The sequence below is a fragment of the Leptodactylus fuscus genome, chromosome 6, assembly GCF_031893055.1.
Source record: "Leptodactylus fuscus isolate aLepFus1 chromosome 6, aLepFus1.hap2, whole genome shotgun sequence".
Classification (NCBI taxonomy): Eukaryota; Metazoa; Chordata; class Amphibia; order Anura; family Leptodactylidae; genus Leptodactylus; species Leptodactylus fuscus.
The window spans coordinates 27,068,725-27,083,145 of NC_134270.1; the positions used below are offsets into that span (position 1 = coordinate 27,068,725).

Here is a 14,421-nt window from a genome sequence, read left to right on the forward strand (position 1 = left end):
CTGAGGAACCTGGTGAACATGGCTGCAACTTGCATTCCAGTTCTGTAGAAACATCTGGTTCTTCCTTCTCTGAAACTTTGGCTTCAAAAAGTAAAGGATGGAGTATTTGACAACAACACAACCTCGAGTACTGGCGCAATTGGGTTATTTTTCAAGAGACCTTTGAGTAAAATCCTAACTCAATGACTGTTCTTTTCTAGGTTTTGGGGCCATCGCTGTTCAGAATTGGTTGACCATTGGGCCCCCACCAATCACAAAAAAGGAGACCCCATATGTATAATTTTAGACAGAGAAGCAGTTGGACATGCATGGTGTAGCTCCATTTATGTCTTTGGGACAGCTGACGACAAACCAAGTACTGTGCTTACTTGACCACCACTCCCTTCTAACAAGGGGACATGAGTCCCCATTCTCATAATCGTGAAGGGTCCCGGTAGTTGGACCCTCAGCAATCAGACACATATCACTAATCTTATGGAGAAGTTTAAAGGGGGGTTCCCATGAACCTTATCCATGCCTAAACTTATAGACAATAAAAAAGTCAACATTTTTACAAATAATTAAACATTTTTTAGAGTTTTAGTGGTTTCCTCTAACCATCTTAGTGGTGACATCTTTCATCATGATAGGTTGCCAATGGATATAACCATGAAAGAAGAATCCTTTTATGGTCTGGGACTTGTCAGAAACCCAACCATGAATTTCTTATTGTGTCCTGGTTATCTTCTCATACATGTCCCAGTCTAATGACCTAATGATCTAATGATGGATGGGTTTCTGACCATAGAAAGTTCCTGCACCCATGGTCGTAGCCACTGGCAAGTGATCAAGACAGAAGATGTCACCAATGGTTAGAGAAAATTTTAAAAAATCTGCAAAATTTTTGATTATTTATATTTGTAACAATGTTTAACTTTTAATTGTCTGCAAATTGAAATATAGTTATGTCATCGGGAACCCTCTTAAAATCTTGAGACAACTGCGCTATGTAACCAGCAGAAATCTGTACTGCCTTGGAAATGACTGGAGAAGGTCTCCAGATGTGAAATGCAATTTCCAAGCTTTAGAGATCTCCTTTAAATGTATGTAGGAGAGGGACTACACAGATTACATGGACTACATAGCGCTCGCAGCTATTTCATTATATAAGCACAGACAGTAGTTTAGTTATAAACAGGTGGGCAGAGATATACCCCCTTAGTGCTGCACACTAAATGAACTGTCTGTGGTATGTAATGACTAGTAGATGTAAGGCCGATGTGATCCTGCTAGTAATAAGCATCGGAGCTGAAGAACAAGAAACCCTTTGTTAAAAGTGGGTAAAATATGGGGCCCAAATTCATCTTTTCAATGGAAAACATGTTCTTCTCTCTTCACGTCTCATGTATTGGTGGAGATCTACAATTTCCATATGTATCACGTCAGGAAAGCTTCATGAAATGCATGTTATTCATTTAGGGGAATGTCGGAGAGATCAGTGCATTCTTTATACACAACAATGAGACCCCCACTCGGTTCTGTAATGTGAGATGAACTAGTAGAAAGGTTAGTACATTGTCCAGTATTGCGTACAGTGCAGGCTTATCCTTGTTCACTCCTCTGCCCCATGTCACTGGTAATAGGAACAGAGCTGACAATCTATGTGATGGGATCGGCGTTGTTAGGTAATGCATCCCTACTAGAGATGAGCGAACAGTAAAATGTTTGAGATTCGATATTCGTTTCGAGTAGCCCCTCAATATTCGACTACTCGAATCGAATATCGAACCCTATTATAGTCTATGGGGGGAAAATGCTCATTTCAGGGGTAGGCAACGTTCAAGTTACCAAGTCCACGAGTGAGGGTCGGGCTGGATCCTCCGAGCAGTCTTCTCCGTGCAGCGTCCCCGCGGCGTCTTCCGGCTCTGAATTCACTCTGCCAGGCATCGGGCCTGGGCAGAGCCGACTGCGCATGCCCGCACTACAAGCGGGCATGTGCAATCGGCTCTGCCCAGGCCCGATGCCTGGCAGAGTGAATTTAGAGCCGGAAGACGCCATGGGGAAGCTGCACGGAGAAGACTTCTAAAGGTAGGAGAAGAACCAGCGTTGATTGGCCGACTGTATAGCATTCGGCCAATCAATGCTGGTTCTACATCGAACTTTTACATTCTAATAGCGAGTGGTACTCGATCAAGTACGAGTATTTCGAATACTGTAGTATTCGATCGAATACCTGCTCGATCGAATACTACTCACTCATCTCTAATCCCTACAAACCAAACTGTCACATGACTCAAGGCAGCTTGGAAATCGCAAACCATATCAATGTCGTCTTCAGCTCCTCTATTCATCACATTTTTTATAAAATACTTAATAAATTTATAGGGAATCTGTCACCAGGTCTAAAAACCAAATGACATTGATCATTTGATAGGCACTGTGCCCCTGAGCATTTTGGTGTTTTGCGTATCCAAATCCATTCAGCCATTCCAAAGATATAAGCTCTGTTAGGCCGGGGTCCCACTGAACGGAAACGCCGCGGCGTTTTACAGTACGGGCAAAGTTGATGGCATTCTAGCAAATCACATGCCCGCGTGCGCACACAGCACAGTTTCCAAAAACGGTGCGGTTTTGGAAATCGCAGCATGTTAATTATTCTTACGGAGATGCTGGCGGTGTCTCCATAGCGCCTATAGCGCTGTACTGTGAGAGTGGTGAGGGATGCCCTCCAGTCTTCGTCTCTGGACCAGTACTATCAGGAGGGGGCGACGTTCCATCCCACTCTCACAGTACAGTGCTATAGGTGCTGCTGTGAAGAAGGACGTTCTTGTCTGACTTTCAGAAACACCTTTCCGACAGTGAAGAGCTACGGTACCGGCACTGATAGCTCTTCACCAGGGGCACAGAACGAGAAAGACGATAATGCGCTGAATTCAGCACACTGTCGGCTTTCTAGTGGTGTATTAAACCGCATGTGCCCCAAATGGTGAAAGGTCCTCTTTAAAATGGGGTGGAATCTATTAATAATGTTGTTTGGTCCGTAAGCCAAAAAGGACATTTAGCCTCTTTCGCCTACTCCAGTTCATCGCATCCTTAAACAGGTCACTGACTCTGGCACAGTTAGAATTTCTGAGCAGTCATTTCTGTTTGTTTCAGCATAAATATGTGCTCTACTGTCAAGTGGGCGGTCCTGGGCTGGAGCAATCAGACAGAGACCGCCTACCTGACAGTAGAGCATATAACTGTGCTGAAACTACCATTAATAAATGCTTGTGAATGGTGGGGGCTAGATGAAAATTTCCAACTGCGCTGGAGTCAATGGAGTGGAGTCTATTTAAGGATTCAAACAGATAGACCGTAATAATAATAGATTATAATTATAATCATCTACGCTAGACCAAGCTGATATATTCAGCCTTTGCCCCCAGCAATGTAATATCTGCATGATACATCCATACCTGTTCTGGCGGTGTTCATGTCCGACGTCAGGCTCTCCCGTTTACCCTTGCGTTCTTTATTCAGGGTCTCGGATCTGTAACAGACAGACAGATAATATATCACCTATAATTTTTTTGCTGCAAATAAACTTTCCATAAGACAAATATATTATATATAAGAGATTATTAATAATTCAGCGTTATTTAGTGTAGGACACTAAATGTCAATCAAATGGGAGACAAATCCAGAAGAATTACTGGGAGATCTAATTATAGACAATGCTATGACAGTAATTAACTTCCCTTTCCCTTGTGTACTTCTTAGCATGCCGAAGTAAGTGAGCGGCGACCTTGTAGCGCCCCGGGGCAATGCTCACCTCCTGTACAGTAACTCAGTGCAGTAATCCCATCTCAAGGCTGGAAATCAAAGTCTCCTCTTCCTGTAGACCAGAGGCAGACACAGACAGCAGACAGGCCCCTGCAGCTTAGAGCGCCCCCTCTTGGTGCAAGAATCCTCCAGTAATGGTTAGCTATGATGTTCATTAGCTTAGACCCTCAGTCTAATAGACAGTAGAAAGCTCTTGTGAGGGTGATAGGACCCCCTGACCTATTGGGCTGTACCAATGGTATGTCTGCCCCTACTGCAGACCTTTAAGGGGAATCTACTACCACCCCCAAACCTAGGCAATCACCAACGCCTTGTTACAGGGCATCTTACTGTGATAAATAACCTGTTATGTTATCATATTTGTTATGATTTGGAGAAAAATATCTTTGAAGTCTTATGCAAATGAGGCCTTGGTGCACTGGGGGCGGGCCTTCGTCTTTCTGCAGTACCCTCAGACCTCTACTACCTCCTGCCCGGACCACCCAGTGCAGTCAGAGTTGATCTTCCCACTGCTATGACATCACCTATCCTACCTGAGTGTCAAGAGCAGTGCTCCAGGAGCTGAAAGCCCGCCCCCAGTGCACTAACTGCTTTATTTATTTATTTTGGATACTTATATAGAGCCATTATATTGTCAACACTCTCACAATCTAAATTCCATATCAGTGGGTTTGTGGAGTATGGGGGGAAAGCGGAGTACCTGGAAGAAACCTACACAAACACAGGGAGAACATACAAAGTCCTTCTAGATGTTGTCCTTGGCTAGATTCGATCCCAGGACTCCAGCGCTATTTAATGTGATCGTTGCAATGAACATGCTTGCGGGAGGTAGCTATTGTATCAAAAAAAGCAGTCATTTGCGGACCCCATAGGCTATAATATACACTCACTGGCCACTTTATTAGATACACCTGTCCAACTGCTCGTTAACACTTAATTTCTAATCAGCCAATCACATGGCGGCAACTCAGTGCATTTAGGCATGTAGACATGGTCAAGACAATCTCCTGCAGTTCAAACCGAGCATCAGTATGGGGAAGAAAGGTGATTTGAGTGCCTTTGAACGTGGCATGGTTGTTGGTGCCAGAAGGGCTGGTCTGAGTATTTCAGAAACTGCTGATCTACTGGGATTTTCACGCACAACCATCTCTAGGGTTTACAGAGAATGGTCCGAAAAAGAAAAAACATCCAGTGAGCGGCAGTTCTGTGGGCGGAAATGCGTTGTTGATGCCAGAGGTCAGAGGAGAATGGCCAGACTGGTTCGAGCTGATAGAAAGGCAACAGTGACTCAAATAGCCACCCGTTACAACCAAGGTAGCCAGAAGAGCATCTCTGAACGCACAGTACGTCCAACTTTGAGGCAGATGGGCTACAGCAGCAGAAGACCACACCGGGTGCCACTCCTTTCAGCTAAGAACAGGAAACTGAGGCTACAATTTGCACAAGCTCATCGAAATTGGACAATTGAAGATTGGAAAAACGTTGCCTGGTCTGATGAGTCTCGATTTCTGCTGCGACATTCGGATGGTAGGGTCAGAATTTGGCGTCAACAACATGAAAGCATGGATCCATCCTGCCTTGTATCAACGGTTCAGGCTGGTGGTGGTGGTGTCATGGTGTGGGGAATATTTTCTTGGCACTCTTTGGGGCCCTTGGTACCAATTGAGCATCGTTGCAACGCCAAAGCCTACCTGAGTATTGTTGCTGACCATGTCCATCCCTTTATGACCACAATGTACCCAACATCTGATGGCTACTTTCAGCAGGATAATGCAATGCCATGTCATAAAGCTGGAATCATCTCAGACTGGTTTCTTGAACATGACAATGAGTTCACTGTACTCCAATGGCCTCCACAGTCACCAGATCTCAATCCAATAGAGCATCTTTGGGATGTGGTGGAACGGGAGATTCGCATCATGGATGTGCAGCCGACAAATCTGCGGCAACTGTGTGATGCCATCATGTCAATATGGACCAAAATCTCTGAGGAATGCTTCCAGCACCTTGTTGAATCTATGCCACGAAGAACTGAGGCAGTTCTGAAGGCAAAAGGGGGTCCAACCCGTTACTAGCATGGTGTACCTAATAAAGTGGCCGGTGAGTGTATTTTATACTGAAACCGGCTAAGTCCTTCTTGCAGGACTTTTTTCTCTGCCGATTGGAGACTCCAACCCAGATGTGAACCTAGCCCTAATATGTTAATATTCACGGCTGTGACAAGATTTTGTGGCAATGCGTCAAACACACTATGAGGCAAGCAATAAACACTGATCTGTAAATAGCAGCTTGCTGATTGTTTCCTGACATCAGTTTATTTTTTCTTTCTCATTTCACAAGTAAAAAACAAACAGTTCCATAAATGAAAACACAATAAAGAGATATTAGGTTCTATTAGGCGGCACGTTTAGTGTGTACGCCCTAGAGTATCCAGCTGATGTGAGCCAAGCGAATACCCTTCTGGGCACACTTCCAGATACTATGTGTTGGTAGAGTCAACTACACTTAGCAGTAAAGAGCCATTCGGTAAGAAATATGTCTTTCTAATATTAACACTATTTGACTGATGTATGGAACTCTATGGCTGGTCTTACATGACCGTATTGAATGTACGGTCCGCAAGTTGCTGATCGGCAATATAGACTCCGCAGAGGTCCGTGTCCTGCCGCACTCGCCCATAGAATTCTATGGGCGAGTCTGTGCAGTGCCGCAATTCATGGCCATTACGGACATGTTGTATAAATTGTGGCCCGGCCACACCACAAAGAAAATATTCGGTGGTGTAAGAGCATTGACTATAATGTGTCCGCAAATGGTCCGCAATTGAAAACCCTCAATTGTGGACCATTTGCGGACTTACATTACAGTAGTGTAAGACCAGCCTATGGTGTGTCGTTTCTTACATAAAGATTATATGCATGGAAATGTGGTTTGGAAACTAGTTTAGAAAATGGATTGTAATTGAACTATGTGAATTCTTTAGTTTACCATTACATTGGAAATGTTCATAAATAACATAATACTACTGTACCATTATCACAGAACAATTCTAAGGAATATTTGATAAGTCTCTACAGACTATCAATAAGGACACTGATATAAACCAAATTATCTTGGGCATCTATGGTTATGGAAATGTTGCACTGATTCTAATATTCTAATAATAGGCTAACTCTTCCTGCTGTGTAGAGATCACTTTTCATTATCGGCCCAGGCAGGATTACAATGGAAGGTAACACCTCTAGAGATAGATAGCACAGCAGCCACCACTAACAGGTAATGTCACATCTCACCTCCTCCTTACCCCTTGTTCACATCTGTGTTGTTATTCCATCCGGGGGAGTCCGCTTGGGGACCCCCCCAAATGGAATACCAAACGCAATTGCAAGCGGTGTGCAGTAAAAGCACACGGATCCCCCTAGACTATAATGGGGTCCATGTGCTTGCCGCACACTGCCTGCATGAATCATGTGGACAAGAAAGTAGATTGTGAACTACTTTCCTGTCCAAATGTTCTGTGCGGAGATCTGGTTGCAAGCACACGGACCCCATCATAGTCTATGGGGTCCGTGTGCTTTTACTGCACAGCGCCTGTGTAACATCTCTGCCTGTTCGGGCCTCTGCGCCACCCTCTGCTCGCATGCTGCGGCGCCGGAGGCGTGTGCAGTTTGACAATCTGCTTAAGGTTTTTAGTTGCACTCTGTGAACACGGCTCTAGTCCTTAATTGGATTTGCACCACACCCGTCTTCTGCCAAGGTTGCCTCTGTTCATTAAGTGGTTAATCTGTCTTGCCTGTGATTGACAGCTTTTCTTCCTGTCAGGTTCTGGGTGGGTTCTTCCTTCCCTATTTAGTCTTGGCTCACAGTCACACTGGTGCCGGTTATTGCCTCTAGCTTTCTGGTATCTCTTGCTGTTATTTACTTGCATGCTAATCCTTGACCTCTGGCTTTCCTACTGACTATTCTCTTGACTCCGATTTGGCACTGCATCGCTCTCTTGTTACCGAACCCTGGCTACCTGACCTCCCTTTGTTGTTGTACGTCTTGTCTGCGTTTTGTGTTTCACGTATTCAGGGAGGGATTGTCTTCGTGGTTGTCGCCTATTACCTAGGTTAGGGTCTGGCAATAGGAAGGGCAAGCGGGGGACTTCAGTTTAGGGCTCACTGTCCCTTGTGCCCCTCCCTCCAGGGTTCACCAGCAGCTTCTGGGGAATTATCATCTGCTATTCCCTAACAGAATAACCGGCCAGCAACCTACATCCATTGCTTCCCTACAGATAGCATGGATCCTATTCAGTGCCTTGCAGCAAAGTTGGAGGGATTGACAGGCCTGGTAGCTGAGCTTGCTAAACAGGTTCAGACCCTAACTGAGGCTGCTGCACCATCCCCAGCTGTTTCGGCACCTTGTAAGGTCAAGATGCTACTCCCGGACCGTTTCTCAGGGGACCGTGCAAAATTTGAAACTTTCAGGGAGTCTTGTCGCCTGTATTTTCGGATTAATCCACATGTGACTCAGGCCCAAATGGTGGGAGTGGTTATATCTCTTTTACAGGGGGACCCACAAGCTTGGGCCCTTAAACTCCCTGCTGAGGCTGAGGAGTGGGTTGATGTGGAAAAAATTTTTAAGTCCCTGGGCTCTATTTATGCTGAACCAGACCACATTGTGCTTGCGGAATCGCAACTCCTTACCATGCGGCAGGGAAAACTCAGAATCCCTCTAGAACTGGTTTGTCTGGTGAGGGTCCGGTGGCCTCTCATAAAAGGGGGGGTACTGTAACATCTCTGCCTGTTCGGGCCTCTGCGCCACCCTCTGCTCGCATGCTGCGGCGCCGGAGGCGTGTGCAGTTTGACAATCTGCTTAAGGTTTTTAGTTGCACTCTGTGAACACGGCTCTAGTCCTTAATTGGATTTGCACCACACCCGTCTTCTGCCAAGGTTGCCTCTGTTCATTAAGTGGTTAATCTGTCTTGCCTGTGATTGACAGCTTTTCTTCCTGTCAGGTTCTGGGCGGGTTCTTCCTTCCCTATTTAGTCTTGGCTCACAGTCACACTGGTGCCGGTTATTGCCTCTAGCTTTCTGGTATCTCTTGCTGTTATTTACTTGCATGCTAATCCTTGACCTCTGGCTTTCCTACTGACTATTCTCTTGACTCCGATTTGGCACTGCATCGCTCTCTTGTTACCGAACCCTGGCTACCTGACCTCCCTTTGTTGTTGTACGTCTTGTCTGCGTTTTGTGTTTCACGTATTCAGGGAGGGATTGTCTTCGTGGTTGTCGCCTATTACCTAGGATAGGGTCTGGCAATAGGAAGGGCAAGCGGGGGGCTTCAGTTTAGGGCTCACTGTCCCTTGTGCCCCTCCCTCCAGGGTTCACCAGCAGCTTCTGGGGAATTATCATCTGGCTATTCCCTAACAGCCTGCAATTGCATTTGGTATTCCGTTCAGGGGGTCCCCATGCGGACTTCCCCGGATGGAATAACAATGCAGATGTGAACCAACTCTTAATTTTAAGTTGAACCTCTGATATCTGGTATAGATTTGCGTACTGTGAATGTGGCTACCTGCTGTGGTTTTTGCAGGTCTATGGGTGTCAAATTAAGACTCTAAAAATTTGCATTGCAAGTTTGATCTCCTCTTAACAAAATCAATAGCAGAAAAGCCCAGAGGAGATGCCAGTGCCCCAGAGGGGAGCACATAACTCCACAATAAAGCTTCAGTATATTATTCAGTAGCATTACACTACACACAAACTCCTTTGCAAATGGGGAGAGAGAACGGAAACATTTACTGGAGTAGTTCTTTAAAGCTTATTTTGCACAGGGTTTTTGTTCTGCATTTCAGAAAGGCGTGTTATAAACATTAACTATTTGTAGCGCTTTTATGGTGTTTTAGTAATGGCATTTTTATTTTGTGACTCTGAAGATGTGTTTTTTGCCTGTTTTGGAGCTTCCATAAAGAAACCTATAGAGAAGAATTTCAAGAAAACACCACACCTTCACCATGTTTTAAGCCCCAACTCTATAACTGTGTGTAAAATCATCGCCTCTCCAGTTTCTGAATTAGAAGTCAATACGGGACAGAGCAGGGACCCACCACATCAGTGCCGTAACTAGGAATGGTGGGGCCCCGTGCCGAACTTTTGACATCGGGCCCCAACTGACGCCGAAGACCTCAACCAACCCCCCCCCACCCCCGCATTCCTTCATGCTCTATTATGCCCCGTAGTGGCCCCTGCACACAGTATTATGCCCCATAGTGGCCCCTGCACACAGTATTATGCCCCACTGTGGACACCTGTGAACAATTATTATACTCTGGGTTTTTTCAGACCCCAGAGTATAATAATCAAAGACCCAGGGGCCAAGGGGATGGGGGGGGGGGGTACAAACATAAAAACACTGTTATTTACCTATCTCCGGCTCCACTGCAGTCCTCGGTGGTGTAGGCCATCTTTAATGACGTTAGGAAGTCACATGTCCCGGGACGCAGGCCCGGTCATGTGACGTCAGGAACACAACTAGCCTGTCTGGCACGCGGAGAGGTAAGTAACAGTGTTTATTATGTTCTCTTACCTCTCCTGGGCCTCCGATCATTATACTCGTAGGGTCTGAAAGACCCCTTGAGTATAATAATAGCGCTTGTGGGGCCCGGGGTGTCACTTACTGATCCTGGCTCCTGCCAGGATCGATAAGTAAATAGGGCCCGTTACCGGCTGGAGTAGCTCCAGTTGGTAACGACCTATTAAGAAAAAAAAATGCAGCGGTAGTGGCTGTCGCCAGGCCCCCTAATGTCCCGGGCCCTGTGGCAGCCCCTACCCCTGCTACCCCGGTAGTTTTGCCCCTGCACCACATTAACAAGGGGAGTATTTAAGATCAAGTTCTTCACACATTTCCAGGAAGAACAACAGAGGAATGTCAGAATGCAAATTATCTTCAGAATCGTTGCTTCTTTATTAGCTCTTGGGCAATACATCAGGCCCACTCTTATTACATAGTAATACCAGAAATGCCTCTCCTTCCTATTTCCGCCATTATATCTCATCCCGCTGCATGAAATTGTCTATTTATAAACACTTGTAAAGAAAGGTTTGTTTTTTGTTTTATGGCGGCTTCACTTTGTTTTTCTGTACGGTACCTTATAATAGCCCGTGGCAACTTCAAACGCAGGAATCCGCTGTATGTTCAACTGGTTCATTGGCATCTCAGACAGATTGTCAGTAGGAAAGGTTTATCCCACCTCTACCTGACAAGGCTTAAAAGAGCTAGGAGAAAAATGCATAGGGGTGCAGAATCCGATTCATCACATTAAAGAGTGTGAATTGTTTAGTTTTTCACATTCCTCAATTCACAAGCTGGAACATATGGCGCACAATTACGGCACGCTATTCCGATACACTGACACAAAACATGATTAAACAATGCTCTTTCCTGCTGCCACTCACTGATAGGTGAACTCTCCTTATTCTCCGGGAGCCTCATTAATTTGGAGCCCGTCTCACAGACAGATGTCAGTTTCAGCAGCGGCGCTTTCACATATTTTTATAATGTCTCGCTGAAAGATGTTAGAACTTTTTCCATAGTAAATAACATTTCTGACCCAGATTCCGCAGCCCTCGCTCCCTAAATGTTGATGTAACGCAGTATTAGGAGTTCAGAAGCAGTTTACATTCACCTCTGGATAACCCGCCGGTAAGAAGTAGAGAATTGCTAAATTAACAATTCCTTAAAATATATACTTTATTGGAATAACTATAACCCATTACCAGGTACAGGCAAATGCAAATACGGGCAGCGGAAGTCTAATACCTCCTCCGAGAATAGTTATTGTCACCGTTATACAGTACAGTAATAAACAACATAGCTCTGTTATGTAGGTCACTTTTGTAAATTTGGAGGCAAAACAATTTGAAGTTATATGCAAATTAGGTACTTGATGCACTAGGGGCGGGCCTTCAGCCCTGGGAGCAATGCTCTTGCCAAATGAAAGTGGATCCTTCCATTGTTATGATATAACCAGTGGCGTAACTAGGAATGGCGTTGCCCCCAGGCAAACATTTGACATGGGACTCCCCCAGCCCCCTGATCCCCTCCCCCCCCCCCCCCCCGCAACAACCACATTCCTGCACACACTATTATGCCCCATAGGGGCCCCTGCACACAGTATTATCCCCCATAGTGGACCACCCATATACTCTAAACCACAGAGTATAATGATCGGAGACCCAGGGGAGGATACAAACATTAAAAAAAAACACTGTTACTTACCTCTCCCTGGCTCCGGTGCACTCCCCGCAGATCTCTTCAATGTTGGACCAGACATCACCTGACCCAGGCCGGCATTGCGATGCATAATGACACTGGCCTGGGCCATGTGAGGTCTGTGATTTCACCAAACAGGCCCAAAGCCTGCCAGAGTGCAGGAAAGGTAAATAACAGTGTTGTTAATGTTCCCTCACCTCTCCCGGGCCTCCAATCGTTATACTCGGGGTCTGAAAAAACTCTCATGTGTAATGATAACAGTGTGTGTTGGGGTTCGCGGTTCTGCTGCCTCACTTACCGATCCTCGCTCTTGCTCACAGCCGCAGGGGAAGAACAGGAGGCCGTGAGCAGGAGCGGGGAATGGTAAAAGGGCCCGCTACCTGCTGGCAGTGACTACCACTGCTACCACGGTAGTTACACCCCTGGATATAAGCTATCCTTGCTATGACATCACCCATCTTTTTTGAACTGCAAGTGCAGTGCTCCCAGGGCTGAAGGCCCCGCCCCCAGTGCACCAACTGCCTAATTTGTATAAGACTGTAAACTTGTTTTTTCTCTAAATCTACAAAAGTGATATACATAAGAGGTGCGGTGTATATCGGTGTAAGGTTAATGTAATGGTAACAGCTGAATATACCTGGAGGAGGTAAAGGGAATTGTCAGGGCACGGGGATTAAGGCCACTAGGCGAGCACAAAGCTTTTTTTATTATAATGCGGCTTTGGATTGCATTATAACAGAGCGATCTTGTATGCCAAACCCGCCAGCGACGTTCTTACTGAAGCCAGAGGACTACACCTGAACTCCGGTACACGGGGGTGTATATCTCCAGCTTCAAAGAAGAACAGCACAGGCGCCGTAAGCAACAGAGGGGAATCCTATAAGACTCCATCTCTAGGTAAGGGGGAGCTTCTCTAAAAAAAAGTTAATAAAAGTAAATCAGTAAATTACTGTACAGACCAAAAAGGGGCTTCTCAAAAACTCAACTTATTCCACAAAAAATAAACCCTTCTATGTTGATGGAAAAAAAAAAAAGCTACTGCTCATTGTGAGATGTATAAATAAAAAAAATAGGCTTGGGTAGGAACTGGTTAAAAAAAAAAACTATATTATAACAGGGATAAATTGCCTTAAAAGTAAAACTTAAAAGACGTAAACAATATCTGGTTCGGTGGAAGTCCCGGCATCTGGCAGCCCGGGGAATCAATGCCAAGTCAATAACTCTGTCTGGATCATTCATCATCCCTAAAATCTGGATCCTCATTGATCGATTCATGGACAGAAAGAAATACAGATTATTCCCAGTGCTGGTCTGCTCTGTGACTAAAATACAGCTTCATCCCGCCATAATGGACCACAAATAAATCATGGGAGATTTAGCACCAGCCTAGATGGCTGTCACTAATTACCATAAGCCACGAGACGGCCCAGGGGAACGCAGAAATAGAGACATTAAAGGCAAACTCAACCTAAGATCTGCAGCTTCTGAGAGGAATCGGAACGAAAAGGGGGCTGCAAGATCAAAAACACAGGAAGGTTCATGAATTTGGAGACAGTGGTATCTCCTCATTTCAATTTCAAATCACAGAACATTTACAATTCTGACCCGTTATGCTCTGAAACACCCCCCCCCCCCAAAAAAAAAAAAATAAAAAAAAAATCTGTACCTTTTGTGGCCCAGATAGCATGAAAATCTTACTGAAAGTTGTACCAATGGTGATAAGAAATGTCCCTTTCCCCTGTATCAGACTTCCCTGTCTACAAGGACGTAGTCAAGATTCGCAGGCACTGGCGCACAAGCTCAACTTGAGACCCTCGTGTGAAAGTTCTCCTGACTGTCAGACGCATCCCATCCATACATTTTTGCAGCAATTACTTTCCTTCCATATCAGGACCACCATAAAGGCTTGTTCACAACATGTCTCAGCACATCAGCGTCCCATCTTTCCCCTCCACCTATTAATCATGCCACTTTCTGTGCCTCAGCCTCTTGAATCCCTCTTTGACTCTATGCTGTTGACCAACTGCTATTTTTAACCATTTAAGGGTTAATATCTCTTTTCTGACAGTGGAAGGCTGTGTAACATAAATCTTCTCAATTCGTCTCACCAGAGGGCAGGGGTAATACATTTATATTGGCTGCCAGAATTCAAAGGAAATCAGAAAGAAGATCCAATAGGTTTATCCAGCCCTGTGTTGAAGGTGACCTATGGGTCCCCTGGGCCCTTGTGCTAAACCACTGTAGTCAGTGACTGTCTCTCGGTTCACTAACAAAATTCATGTTCAGTGGGGTAGAGATGATGAATTATTACATCGCTCAGGTTACAGCAGTTGCCCATGGAAGTCTATAGAAGCAGGTTGC

The 14,421-nt window shown here is 45.3% G+C and overlaps 1 protein-coding gene across 1 annotated transcript in view; it reads right to left on the reverse strand.

Annotated features, from left to right (window-relative positions):
• The window catches only part of MORN1 (MORN repeat containing 1), a 282,778-nt gene that overhangs the window by 8,989 nt on the left and 259,368 nt on the right, over window positions 1-14,421 (reverse strand). The window contains exon 13 of the mRNA XM_075279633.1: window positions 3,438-3,511. Coding sequence (XP_075135734.1) covers window positions 3,438-3,511 — 74 coding nt within the window. The remainder of the gene's footprint in view (window positions 1-3,437; window positions 3,512-14,421) is intronic.